Here is a 14,871-nt window from a genome sequence, read left to right as displayed (position 1 = left end):
AGGGAACTTTGTAACTCATTGGAGTCCAAAAAGTGAATCCATATAGACCATTGGAGATTAAAACAATCAAGAGTATCAGTGTCAGTGGCAAGGAGTTCTTCCATCCTCGTAATGTCATTAACAATGCTGACCCACATAGATAATGGAGGGGTAGTAGATGTTTTAAAAAATGCAGGGATAGCCTGACGAGCAGCAGATAAGAAACTTGCCTTTGAGATTTCCTAGATCCTGGCAGGAGGGACAACAGTGCAACTTCAGCAGATGGTGTTAAGGAATCCCCATAAAGCTTATTGTAAGTATCAAAAATACTTGACCAGAACTGCGAGATCATGGGGCATCCCCACCAAATGTGGAAGTAGGTACCTCTCACCTCCCCACATCGCCAACAAACAAACGAGTACCCGGAAAAATATGACTCGGAGACCAGATCACAATACCATCTCGAGGGAATTGTAATTTTTTTCCTGAGATGGGGGATTTTTTTGTAAAATATAAAATGGTACCCCAATCAGATTCAGACGTGTGGCACAAGACATCTTGCCAAGCAAGTGTGAATTTGGGTAACTGGACACGGTGCCTAGACTGAAGCATCCCATAAAGCAACGATAACATGCATCGTGGTGGTTCCGAAAAGGTAAGCATTTTTTCAAAAGGAGTCACATCTCTGTGTATAAGATTAGTACTATGTAAAGATTTACAGAAGAGAGAAAGTTGGTAGTCTGAAAGCCAATGAGCCTGTCTAGTGGACAGAGAGTGAGCAGGCGTGACAAATGTGCCACTGGATGGATGGAAAAAATCCTTTGCTAGGGGCCAGTTCTTGTAAGCGTAACCCCCTGAGGAGGGAAGGGTTATAAAGGATAAATAAAGGAGTCGGAGGGATAGGAGTAGTAGAGAGGTTATAACGAGCACCAGCTGAGCGCCAGACACACAACACAGATTTTGTGAGGAGAGAAAATGTAAATGGGGTTCTACCAAAAAACAGCACACAGATCAATAGGGCAGAGGTCTTGTTCTACCATGGCAGCTGCCTTTAGAAAGGGTCGAGAGAACCAACCAAAAATACAAGCCTAATCAGCAGCAATGTGGTAAAGTTCAAAGTCTGGTATGCCCATACCTCCTTTAGATCTGTGTCAACAAAGCATCATGTAACTTAAACTTGGGGTAGGCAACCATTCCAAATAAATCTAATAGCTATTGAATGGAGGGTGCTGAAAAATTGTTTGAGGGTTAATGGGTATGGTTTGCAAAATGTTAAGTAATTTAGGGAGAACTTCCATCTTAATATGTTAATTTTACCAAACCAAGAGATAGAAAGGGAACCATAGGATTCTAGGTCTTTGCAAATGGAGGAGAGCCTGAGATTTGACAATTGAGAAGGAATGGAAGTACCGAGTTATATGATGGATTTAGAGTTTAACTCAAAGGGAAAATTACATTTTAGTGAAGCAAGAATAGGAGATGGTAAAGAAAGAAACGGTGCTTCTGATTTGGACAGGTTAACCTTAAAATTACTGTGCAGTCCAAACCATTGAAACTCTAGACACAAAGAGGGTATACTAATATGAGGATGTTGCATGTAGAGGAGCAGCTCATCAGCATATAAAGACATTGTATGGTGAAAAGAAGGGGTTTGAATGCCACATTTATCAGGGTTGGGACAAATAGCCTGTGCCAAATGTTCCATGACTATCACACACAGAAGAGGGGTTAGGGGGCAAACCTGTCTCGTTCCATTTAAAAAAGAGAGTGACTCGGAGTGAGAACCATTCACTTACACTTTCGCAGTTGGAGAGGAGTAGAGTGACATTATTTTTGTAAGATTAGACCCTCTCAAAGACCTTGTCAGTGTCTATAGATAGGAGGCAGGCCTGCAGATTATGTCTATGCGACATTATGTCTAAAACACAATTTTCCTGCCGATACATCAGTGCATCCCAGGTTTATTTCCTCCCCACTGAGGAGCGGGGAGGAGAGAAAGTGACAGCCAGGAGAGCGCTGTGAACGGATGGTGTCTCTCCTCCCACACCGCTCAGCCGCCTATCACAGTCCGGCAAAGCGGACGGGGGCGGAGACAGCCCGCGCTGTCAAATGAGGCTGAGCAGCCTCCCTGCACCGCGCTCTCAGCCTCATGCGACAGCGTGTCAGAGAGGAGAGCGAGAGCAAACACTCAGCGATCAGTGATCGCTGAGTGTTTGTAGATAATTGAGGGCAGAGTATGTTGACTATATCCTCAATTATGAATGAATGGGAGTAATCTACATCCCCTCCTGTTCATTCATAGTTGTAGTTATAGTAAACATACTCTGTTCTCAAGTTATCAATGAACAGGAACACTCATAGAGGATTCCTGTTCATTCATAACAGGTGTTACAGAAAAAGAGATTTAGGACTTTGTGTCCACAATCTCTTTTTCTATTTTAAAAGGGAAATATCAGGGGTCTGTTTAGACCCCTAATATTTCCCCGAAGCCCCTAAAAGTAAAGTAAAAAAATGAATTAATAAATCTAAAAATGTTTTAAAAGTTTATAAAAAATAAAATATTAAAAAAATTGAAATAAAAACATTTTCGGTTTTGGCCTGACAATTTTTTTAATTTCGGTTTCATTTCGGTTTTTAAATTTCTATTTCGGTGCACCTCTAGTTTTCGGTGCACACTGTTGTGTGCACTACTGTGTGAATAATCACAACGTTTGTTACACATTTGGGAGGAAGTTTAATGTGTGGACTTTTTACAACATTCATTAACATGTTGGTGCGAAGAGATGAATGTTTAACTATTGCAATCGATGATGGTTTGAATTATTGCTTTTCATTATATGGGGTATTTCCACTTAGCGTTGTACTCTGTTGTGATATTCTGTTGTGGTGGTATTTTAATACACAGTTTATGTGGAATATTTTCACAGGATCTAGTATTGTAAACCTTTTGTATTTCCATTTTTTGTATGTATTGCACATGAGGATTTGTTTTTTTATGAACAATGTATTATTGTGAGTGTGGTGCAGGTTATTTGAATATAGAATTAATTTACTTTAGTAACTGGGTAAAGTTTGCTCAAGACAATCAACCATATACACAGTAAATAAATACTGTACAGTGGGAACTGCTTTACCTGCCAAAGGATTAACAAATGTGTATACTGCATATGTACCTCCATTTTTTTTATTTTTACTACATATCAATATTTTACTTTTAATTGCAGGATTTGATGAGAACATTGAAACTCAGGGAGAATTGATTCTACAAGAATCCTTCCAAGTATGGGATCCTAAAACCTTGATACGGAAAGGGCGTGAAAGACATTTGTTTCTTTTTGAAATGTCTCTTGTCTTCAGTAAAGAAGTGAAAGATTCCAGTGGAAGAAGCAAGTACATTTACAAGATGAAATTATTTGTAAGTACCTGTGATATTGTGTTATAAGGATATTTACTTTTGAAGGCAGTAATAGCATAAGTGACTGCTACCTTAATCCCTTTGAATGTTTTGTGTACTTAATATAAATTGGAAGGGATTACTACCAATTATTAAAACAGTCCTTGACATTTCCTCTTTTAGATTTAAAAACAAGCATGTCTTGGTTCCTGAACACAAAGTGAATGTAGAAAGCCATATTTCTTTCCCGACCATTGAGGGACACAGGAACTCATCTGTTAGTTTATACTACCACATACAGGTGGATTAGACACTGGCAGAAAAAAATGTATGCCAGTCCAGGATAACCCTTTATTCTACCAGCATGTGTCACTTTTTTTGCTAGTGCCCTGGAAGAATTGAAATCCTTTTTTCCACTCCGCACCAAAAAAAGGTGTTTTTTTTTCCTTGGGGGGTAGGTCAAACGCTTTTTGCTACATACTCGCATATCTCACTATTCACGGACATTTCAGCTGCTACTGCAAAGAAAATAAAGGGCTTTGCCGTTATAACCAAAGCCCTACGTGATAACAAGTTACCTTAAAAATTAGGATTCCCTACTAAATTGCTGATTTCCTATCAACACACTGTAATGCCTGCTCTGATGCCTGTGTCTGGCATTAAAATGATCCAATCTCTGTCTCACTACCCCCTACTCAGGCTAGATGCACCACACCAGAATGAGTGCCATTAGGACTGGTCTACACACTGATCATATCTCAACTTTGATTTCAAGTTATTTCTAGAGTCATACATTTTCAATTTTACTCCACTCGATGGTGCCATACCTATTTTTTCTGTGTATTTTCATACACCCCGGCTATTAGTGTGCTAAGTACACACAAATTTTTATCTTTTTATGTTATAATGTCCATACCTTGTGTTTGGTCTGTTCTTGTTACCTGTTTATTGATATTCCATTCATTAATTGCCTGTTTTCTTTTCTTGAAATGTACATGTACAGTTGCTTCACATGTTTACTTACTCCTTTATATGATAAGCTTAATTTTAACTCTAGGGATCCTTCTGTTCCTAGTTCATTCCTCAGTGACACCTCTAAGGCCCGGTGCAGACCTCCGCGATCCAGGATCGCGCGGTCCTGCACAATGCAGGCAGTGATTGCCACGCAGCCCAATTGATTTCAATGGAGTGATATCCATGCGGGAATGAGGGTAACATAAGAGTCTGTGCCCTTGAACAGATGCCAGGCTGTCCAAGTTTTCAGATATTGAGGTGTGGTGTCTCTATCGTAAGCGATTAGTTCTTCCATGTTTGCCACAGTGTCAACCCGTGCTAGCCATTCCCTGATTGTCGGTGGATGTGTCGACTTGCAGTGTCTGGGGATCACGGTTTTGGCTGCATTCAGTAGGTGTATTACCAGGGAATGTTTGGTAATATGGTGTGGGGAGTTAAAGTGGAACAGGAGGAGAGAACCTGCCGTGAATTCTAGTGTGACACCTGTTATATTCCTTATGAGCGAGTGTATGTCTGACCAGAAGGGTGAGATGAGGGAGCACGACCACCAAATGTGGAGGATCGTACCAACATCTTGGGAGCATCGCCAGCAGGTGTTAGGCGTGTTGGGGAAGATGCGGTGCAGTAGCTCGGGAGTTTTGTACCACCTGGACCTCAGCTTGTAATTAGTTTCCTGGATCTGTACATTCAAGGAGCCTTTCAGCAAGAGTACGTCCATCCTCTCCCACTCTTGTGTGGTGAAGTCGGTAGATAAATCTTTTGTCCATGCCTTAGTAGAGGGTGTGAGTGGCATTGCGGAGGAGTTCGACAGTAAGGAGTATGTCTCCGACACTGTATGAGTAGCCCTTCCCGGTGACGTGCAGAGCCGCTCAAGGGCGGTAAGGGAGCGTGTGAAATGTTGCTCAGTGTGTCTGTCGTTGAGGAAATGACGAAGTTGCATATACGTCCATAATGGTAGAGACCCGTTGGAAGTGTCAGAATTTAAGTCGGCCAACGACCGAAACTCCCCTTGGCCGTCAAAGAACATTTTCGCGGTCGGGTTGGCTTCTGGGGACCAAGGGTGTAGGAATGAGGAGTGGAGGCCTGGGGGGAAAGCGGGGTTCATACGGACCGGGGTAAGAGGCCCCAGGGTTGATGAAACGTCTGCGGTCCTACACATGGTGTCAAAGAGGCGTAAAGAGTTGCCTATCGTAGGGTGAGTTAGCACTTGGGTCGGGAGTGTGGAGCGCTGAAGCCAGGGCCAAGAGCCAATTGGTGATCCCGATTGGACCTGCTCAATCTGAACCCACTCTTTATATTGGCCATGCCTAGCCCAGTCTATGATACGTGTGAGATGGCAGGCCCGATAGTAATTCTGTACATGAGGGAGCCCTATACCCCCGGAGGATTTCGAACGGGTTAAAGTTGAGAATCCGATTCGCGGTGATCTACCTTCCCATAGAAAAGTGCGAAAAAGAGCGTTGACTGAGGAGAAGAAGGCTTTGGGGAGAGCGATGGGCACAGTCTGGAACATGTACAGCAATCGTGGTATGGCGGTCATTTTAAGGACTGCCGCACGACCAAACCAGGAGTATAACCCCTTGTTCCATTCTCTCATATCCATCCGTAATCGGGATAATTGAGTGGCAAAATTAAGGGAGTATAGCTTCTTTAAGTCAGTGGGAAGTTCGATGCCCAGATAGGTAATGGAAGTATCTGCCCAGCGGAAGGGAAAATGTAATTTGCAGAAGTGGACCAGATCATCTGGAAGGGATACATTCAATGCGGCTGATTTTGATAGATTGATTTTAAAGAACGAGATTGATGCGAATTCCTGAAGTGCGTTTAGTAGGTTGGGGAGTGATATTCTCGGCTGCGTCAAGAAAAATAGCAAATCGTCCGCAAATGCGGCCACTTTAAATTCTTTGTAGGACGTATGAAATCCGTGGATGTTGGGGTCAGAGCGTATCTTCCGAAGGAAGGGCTCCAATGCCAACACGAATAGCAGTGGGGATAGGGGGCATCCCTGCCGTGTGCCATTGAAAATGGGGAAGGCCTCTGACAATGTGCCGTTCACCCGGATCTTTGCGGTCGGTCTGTGGTATAATAGGGCTATGCGGTCCAACATACGAGGGCCCAAGCCGAGATGAGTCAAGGAGGCGAAAAGGTAATCCCACGCCACCCTATCGAATGCTTTCTCAGCATCTGTGGAGAGGAAGAAGCCTGCGTGGCCCCTGCTTGTGATCCAATGGTGAAGGCCTATGGCTTTCGTAGTATTATAGCGTGCTTCCCGCCCCGGAATAAAGCCCACCTGATCGCCGTCTATTATGTCTGGAAGAAGGGAAGCTAAGCGGTTGGCGAGTATTTTAGCATGTAGCTTAACGTCGATATTGAGCAAAGAGATGGGGCGATAGCTTGCGCATAGGGACTCGTCCTTTCCTGGTTTTGGTAACACGACAACATGGGCTTCCAGCAGATGAACCAAGTCATGCGGCTGTCTGGGATTCAGGTCGAAAGCAGATAGGAAGTGAGGGATAAGGTGTTCCGAAAATGTTTTGTAATAGTGTGACGTAAAACCGTCGGGTCCAGTGCTTTTTCCGGGTTTCAGCTGGGAAATCGGAGTTTGGACTTCTTGGGCTGTGAAGGGGGCTTCCAAGTCTGTTCTAGATGCGTCACTCAGGGGAGGGGGGGCTGTGTTCTGATAGGAAGGAATTTATTAGTTCAGAGCGGGCGTTTTGGGCAGGATTGGAGGGACGTTGAGCAGCAATGCCGTAAAGTTGTTCATAAAAGGACCGAAACTGGGATGCTATCTGAGGCGTATCTAAATGTTTAGCTCCCGAGGTATCTACTATTTGTGAGACCGTGCGAGTCGCCTTTTGGCATTTCAGGGATCTCGCTAGGAACTTCCCCGCTTTGTTACTGTGCTCATAGTATATTTTGCTACGGGATATAAAGGCCTTTTTGGTGTTCTCGTGGATCAGTTGAAGAAGGTCATTGCGGGCTTGGGAGAGTTACGACAGATGGGATTGTGCCAGGGATCTTTTGTGTAGTTCCTCCAAGGTGGCTATACGAGCAAGTAAAGCGGTGCTGCGAGCTTTATTCCGTTTGTGGAGGAGGGCTTGGATACGAATGAATTCCCCTCTAATTACACTTTTGTGTGCTTCCCACATCAGTGGGGAAAAACAAGTGCCGCTGTTTAGGGAAAAAAATTCTTAGAGCTTACCTTGTATCGAGGATATGTGGTTAGGTTCTCCCAACGTAGAAGGATTCAATCTCCACACGTGAGAGCGTGAGGAGTATATAGGGAATGTGATGGTCATGGAGATGGGAGCATGGTCGGAAAGGATCATTGGTTCAATTGTAGCCTTTACCAGATTGGGCAAGTCTCTTTGAGAGAGGAAGAGGTAATCCAGTCTGGAGTAGCTAGAATGTGTATGGGAGAAGAAGGTCAAGTCTTTCACCGTGGGGTGGAGGAATCTCCAGGTATCATGAAGGTTAAGAGACGTCAGTAGTCTTTTGATTGTGCGTAAGCTACGAAAGGGTACCGAAGATTTGCCATTGGAGGAGTCTAGGAGAGGATTCAACGGTACGTTGAAGTCCCCCCCTAGAATAAGTTTCCCCTCGGCAAAGTCCTGCAGCAATGAGCACGCTTTGCGAAATAATTGGGCTTGGCCAGCGTTAGGACTGTAGAGGTTAGCGATGGTAATTGGGGTGTTATGTAGCCTGCCTTTAAGAAAAATGTACCGGCCTTCCGAGCCAAGTAGTTGGTCAGTGATTTGAAGGTCAAGGTGAGCCGAGACAATAATGGATACCCCTTTAGCTTTGGAGGTAGCCGAGGTGGAGTGATAGGCTATAGGAAACTTGTGATTGCTTAGTTTGGGTATGGCGTCTGACCTAAAATGTGTTTCCTGAAGTAGCACTATTTGAGCTTTGTGGTGTGAGAATGCTCGAAGGAATTGAGACCTCTTTTCTGGAACGTTGAGCCCCTTGGCATTAATCGATACGACTTTCACTGTGAGAGGGGCATTGCGGGCGGTCGTGTTGGAATTATCCATGTTATTGGGGCTAGATGTAGGAGAGAGGGTGATGCGCTTAATGAATAAACAAGGGGTGGGTCAAATCTCGCTAAGAATGGAAGGAGGCGGGCGGGAAGGAAGAAGGAAGGGGGAACGTAGGAGACAATAGGGGTACGAACAGGAAACAGTGAGGGTATGGGGTGAGGAGATGTCAACAAGAGGGAGGATTAAAGATTAGAGGGGGGGATATGTGAGGGAGGTTGGCAGAGACACAAGAGGAAAAAGAGGTGGAAGGCCAAGAAGGGGAGGGAAAGGTAACGACAGCCCGAGAGATGTGGGATATATCCCAGATCTCAACAGAAAGTAAGTCGCCGGGCAGTCGTAAGTCGACACGCCCGGCGTGTTCGGTCTTGTGGGAATGTGACTGGGGTGGAGAACCAAGAGGTACTCTCAGGGCACCTGGGTCTTGCTATGTTCTAAGTGGGGCAAGGGTTAAGGGGGGGTAGTAGATTTGGAGTAAGGGGTGGCGTTACGGGATCTGGGGGTCACTCCAGCCAAGTGTGGAACACGGGTGAATAACTATAACTATCGAGGCCCGTGGTGAGATAAATCAACTAGATAAAATAGATACAGCATGCACAGCTTTAGAAATGGCGTTCAACCTTAGTAACAACTAACCACCAAAGGGAACAGCCAGGTGTAGGTCCTATCGGGTGGGGTAGCCCCTTCCCGGATTGAAGCCTTGTAGCAGCGTTTGGTCATAAGACAATATCCTGGATTTCTTCAACAGTGTGAATTAAAACCTTATAACATTTACAATACAATAGCGGTCACAGTACAGATAAAATATAACTCATAACAGGGTTTATATCGGTGGAGCAGCGCCTGCTGCAGGTATTGTTCCCTTTATTCTCATCCTTGGGAGCACGAGTAAGTGGTAACAGGGGAGTATACCTAGGGAGGGGGAGGTTGGTGTTAAGGGTGTATTAAAGGTAGGGGTAGGGGGGGGCCGGGGCCAGCGAGGGAGAGTTCCCATCTCGGGCTAGGAGCTAGCTGCGAGGCTCCATAGTAATGTGCAAGTGTGCCAGCATTTGTAAGATGGTGCCTACGGGGGTGATCTGGACAACCCCCTTCCCGCGCCCCCCCGATCTTTGAAACTTTCTGGAGGAGGTTGCCCGGCCTCTTGATCTAGGGTCGCCCCCTATGATCTAGGCGTGGTGTGCAGCACATGTGAATCAGGGCTGCGTGTCAGTATGGCCGTTTAGTATTGCAGTTATGCACTGCGGAGGAGGTCAATGCATGAAGCCTAACGCGCTGGGGCAAGGGGGGGATAAGGCTCGGATGTGTGGAGATCACGGGATCCGGGGGGTATGAGGAAAGGGCATAATCAGGGATTTACCCGGGGACAAGGGAGAGAGCCACAAGGTGATAAGGGAAATGTGTGGAGGAGGGTGTTGAGATGTATGGGAGATACAGGAGCGGAAGGGTAAATGGTCGCTGAAGGCACAGTGAGGAACTACTTGTTTGCAGTGACGCCAACGGTACCTGGATACAAACACAGCCTGTTCCCGCCCGCCAAATATCTCCCGCGTAGCCGTTGGTGTCGGCACCCCTTATACACACCAGTGATTTAAGGAAACTTTAGAGGGTGTTGGCAAATTCCGGGATGACCATCATCAGTTGCGCAACCACAAGGGAATCTGCCCCGCTGATACCAACCGGGCCCGTCCGGCACCGACACCCCACCTCCGGGAAGCCCAGAGCCCAAGTGTCGAGCGCCCCGTGGGATCCCTGAGCAGCGCCAACCGGCAGCAGAGCATAACATCAATAAAAGCTTCAGTAATATAATTGAAAATCACGTACATTGCAAGCAAGGCATACAAGTCTTACACAACATGAGCGCTTTGGACCCCAGCACCACTAGCAGATTAACCATACAATCAATTACGGTGGGGAACCTGTCTAGCAGGGAATTAGGGTATCCACGTCTGGAGAGGGGATCTCTTTGGAGGGGAGATGAGCTCTAGGGGTGAGGGGTAAGTAGAAGGCGGGAAAGTGAGGGTATCCCAAGGGAATGGGGTATGGATGAGTACAGGGCACTGGTAAGGATAAGTATTGACTATTAGATGCAGCTGGAGCGGTATCAAGCGACATCGTTGGCCAGATGTGGCTATCGAACATGTCCCCGTCATAGAGCTATTGCGTCCCCGGCCCACCCGCCTATTACACCACGAGTGCACTGCAACCTGAATAGATAAGGAGCGGGGGATAAAATGAAGTAACGATGTGATGCTAGCAGATAGACCACGATAAAGACAAGTTTCCAAGGAGTAATGTTCCATTTCAGATGATACATCGCAAGTATGCAGTGTCCTGGCTCCCTACGAGGGTGGGGGGGGATGAGGCGAGGGTCTTAGCAGTCTGCCATGCCTGGTGAGAGAAGCAGGGGAGGGCCGCTGAGGTTAGTTGCAGTGAGGGCCAGGGAAGGTTGCGGTGGTCTCAACTAAAGCTCCAAAAAGAGTTTGGTGTGGGAGGGAAAAAAGGGTCTCAGTAATCGGATGAGCTTACATAGTACCTGATATCCAAGTTGTCCGAAATCCAGTTTTCTAAAATGTGTAACGACCAGGGGATGGTGTCAGTTGTGCCTGTTCTGTCCATCCAGGATGAGGGTGGTGGGTAAGGCGTAATCCGGAGCCCGAAGGGATCCTATGGACGTGCTGAGCGATCTCTTTCGCGATTCGGGGTGCAAATCTGCCTTCCATCTGGGGGGCCCGATGGGGAGAGTGGTGGAGGACCATCCTGTAGACGAAAATCCGCATACCATTCCGGGAGATCCATGGGAGGAATACCGAGCTGCTCACAAAACCTCTGGAGATCTGACGGAGCCACGAGGAGGAAGGTGCGGCCAGCGAGTGTGGCCGCCAGGCCAAACGGGAAGCGCCACCTGTAAGTAATGCCTCTGGATCGGAGGGATTGCAGCAGGGGCCGGAGAGCCCTTCTATGCTGTAAGGTAATGTGGGAGAGATCCTGGAACAACTTTATTTCCACATCGTGAAAAAGAATCTGCGGTTTCTCTCGTGCCCTGCGGAGAATGTCTTCCTTCAGACGATAGTCTACCAGGCAGCAGATTATATCACGAGGAGGGTCGGCTTCTCGTCCTTTGGGGCGCAGAGCGCGGTGAAAGTGATCCATGCTGACAGGGGATTCAGGTGGCCTGTCGAGCAGACCATTGAAGATGAGAAGTAGTGTGGATTCAAGTTGATCCGCTTCTACGGCTTCTGGGACACCTCTTACTCTTAGGTTGTGGCGGCAGCCTCGGTTATCTAGATCCTCCAGGTGACGGTGCATCTCGAGCAGGCGGTTGGAATGCGCATTGGAGGTCTGACAAACTCTAGTCAATGCCGCTGAGTGGCGCGTATTCACTTCTTCGATCGATAGGATGCGCCCTGATAGGGAGTGAAGGTCGGATTTCAACTCCGATAACGCCGCCGATAGCGTAGATTTGATGTCCAGAGCTATGGTGTTGAGGTCAGACATCCGAGGCATCTGTCCTATCAAAGCCATCAGGTCAGGATGAGGTGGTTGTAGGTCCTCAAAAGACGGTCTATTAGGACTGCTGTGTGGCGAATACTCCTCGGGTGAGGATGGCGCCTCCGTCGGCACGTGGCGTTCCGGTGGCTGGGAGCGGAACAGCTCCGGGAGGCTCCGTCCGGATTGAGAGTTTGTTCCTTTTGGAGTTTTAGTTGCCGGGGTGTTTTTCCCGGTTTTCCCCATGGTGGAGGTAGTATCGGGTGTGGGAAGCCCAAATAACAGCTTATAGAGGGAAGCCCAGGTGTCGGGAGAGAAGAGCTAGGCGTCCATCTTGGTCTCGAGCCAGGCCACGCCCCTCCCCAAATCCAATTTTTTAACGCCACTTAGCTCACAGGCACTTTGTTCCCAAGCCATGTATTAGGAAGAAAGCTAGGTCCCCGGGACCTCAGGATCTGTAAACTTCCATATAATACTACGAAAAAGAGGTCATTAAAAGGGCAGGAACAAAAAGCCTTGAGCAAGTCCCCCAGAGAACCTCCACATGGCAGCAATTGGGGACAGAGCGGAACATGGAATGGAGAAGCTGAGGGGTTCTATACCACCTGATAAGAAGTTTAACCGCTTGCTCTCCGCCCGTTGTGAAAAAACGGACGGACGACAAACTCACATTGGTGGGTTGCCGTAAATAGACGTTTTTTTTTCTCCTGAGGCAGAAAAAACCCATCCATTGTAAACAATCTTTACTGGCTGTTTCACATACAGGCGATCAGTGGCTCTATAGCCGCCTGATCGCTTGTATGTGCTGCCTGTGTGCGCCCCCTCCTCCAGTGCTGCCGCTGCCACCCCATCCTTCAGAAGTGATGTCTAATGCATTACTTCTGCATTCACCTGTCAGTCCTCTGGCTGCTATAGCCAGAGAGAAGAAGCTGATGAAGCACATCTATGTCTTAGAGACCCCTAATGTCTCCATAAAGAGGACCTGTCAGTGTGCCTGTGCTAGTGTGTATTGTTAGTGTTAGCCCCCTATGTGAAAGCAATAATATTAAGTGAAAAAAGTCACATAAAAGTAGAAAAAATAATTATTTGTCCCCCACCCCACGTTTACGCATATATAAACATAAATATGCATCAGATGTGCCAGCGCGCAAAAACGACAATTACGCTGCACATGTTACATATCACCGCGAACGTCAGAGTGAGAGCAATAATTTTAGGGGCATCAATCACTGATAACACTAAACTGATGAGTGGTAAAAGCCTTTAAAGTGTTGCCTATGGCCAATGTTGGGTATTGTCGTTTTTTGAGGTTTCGTTGGTGCGTGCAATTTTAAGGCGTGACATGTTTGGTGTCTTTTTACCCGACGTGACCCAGTCTTTTATATTTTATCAAAAAATTGGGTAATAATAAATGTTTTATAATTTAATATAGGGGATATATCGTTTTTTTTATTTTCTGTAATTTTTCCTTAGTATAGTAAAAAATAAAAACTCCAGCGATTATTACATACCACCAAAAGAAAGCTCTATCTATCTCCAAGAAAATGGTATAAAATTAATTTCAGTACAGTGTTGCATGACGGAATAAATGTCAGTCAAAGTACTGAAGCGCTGAATACTGAAAAATGGCCTGGACAGGAAGGGGGTTTAAGACCGCTGATTTCAAGTGGTTAAACCCTGATTCTTGAAATTTTGCATTAACCGATGATCGAAGAGTATGATAAAGGATTTTGTCAACTTGATATTTGGAGAAACTGACCCCTAAAGTCCCATTCCAACTTCCTCAAATATGGAGGAACAAAATCAAATGTGATTTCCTTAACCACAAAAGGGGCAAGCTAGAGGTGTTCATAAAAGATATGGCATGTCTGAGGCAACCCGTCTGGGCACACACTCATTCAGAAACAGTAAGGGGACGCAAAATTGACTGCAGATGGAAGGAAATGTAGGAAATGTGACATTTGAACCGTTCACCAAAAATCAAGTCCAATTAACCTATTTTCAGTTGCTAGTTGCTCCCTATTAAGCCAATGTCCATTTGTCAAAAAGTGTACTGCTCTATAGCAATCATTGAAAAGGAGAAATCGAAAGCATGGATCACAAGATATGTAGAGAAAGAGGGATTACCCACAATAGGGGGAAGAGGAGATGGATCAGGAGACATGGCAGGCATCGCAAAGAACGGTCTACAAACATTCCAAGTGGCCCCAATGGTTGGATGAGATTTGAGCTCTTGCGGAATGGACTGCGAGCGTTAAGGTAAACAAGACAAAGGAACGGTAGAAAACCACTGCTTCAGGTCAGCAACACCAATCTGGTGGGTAGATGACATGCCACATAATAAAGAGTAGCATCCGGAAAAGCTATACCTCCACTAATCCTTGGGAAGGCACATGAAGAAGAACTTAAGGTGGGGGGGAGGGTGCTGGTGTGGCCAGAAGAACTGAGCAAAAACCCTATTCACCAACTTCAGAAACCAGACAGGAACACGGATAGGTAGTATTTGGAATAAATAGAGGAGGTGAGGCATAATATTCATTTTGACAATACTACATCTCTCAAACCATGAGAAATTGCCAGTGTGCCATCTTGCAAGATCCTGCTTGATCTTATGTAGGAGGGGAGGAAAATTAGCAGAAAACACAGTGAACAAAAGCTTTGGAATGAACATACCCAGATATTTAATCGAAGATTCAGACCATTTAAAAGGGAATACTGCTCATAATGTCGAGACTGTTTTAGCTGAAATAGAAACATTAAGGGCTTCCGATTTGGTATAATTGATTTGACAGAAAGAGCACCAAAGACAGGAAATTCCTCTAATAAATTGGGCAATATAACTATTGGTTTAGTTAAGAAAAATAACAAGTCTTTTCCGTAAACAGCAATTTTGTGGAGTGTCTTAGTGCCTATAGAAGGCCCAGTAATATCTGGATATAGTCTAATTGTGCGCAAAAAAAG

The 14,871-nt window shown here is 45.9% G+C and overlaps 1 protein-coding gene across 1 annotated transcript in view; it reads left to right on the top strand.

The window, feature by feature from the left end:
• Positions 1-14,871, top strand: part of LOC108794847 (triple functional domain protein-like) — a 660,684-nt gene that overhangs the window by 527,709 nt on the left and 118,104 nt on the right. Inside the window, exon 23 of the mRNA XM_018565963.1 lies at positions 3,204-3,394. Coding sequence (XP_018421465.1) covers positions 3,204-3,394 — 191 coding nt within the window. The remainder of the gene's footprint in view (positions 1-3,203; positions 3,395-14,871) is intronic.

This window comes from Nanorana parkeri, unplaced genomic scaffold (assembly GCF_000935625.1).
Source record: "Nanorana parkeri isolate BGI_ZX_2015 unplaced genomic scaffold, ASM93562v1 scaffold904, whole genome shotgun sequence".
NCBI lineage: Eukaryota > Metazoa > Chordata > Amphibia > Anura > Dicroglossidae > Nanorana > Nanorana parkeri.
This window is presented reverse-complemented; position numbering and strand designations above follow the sequence as displayed.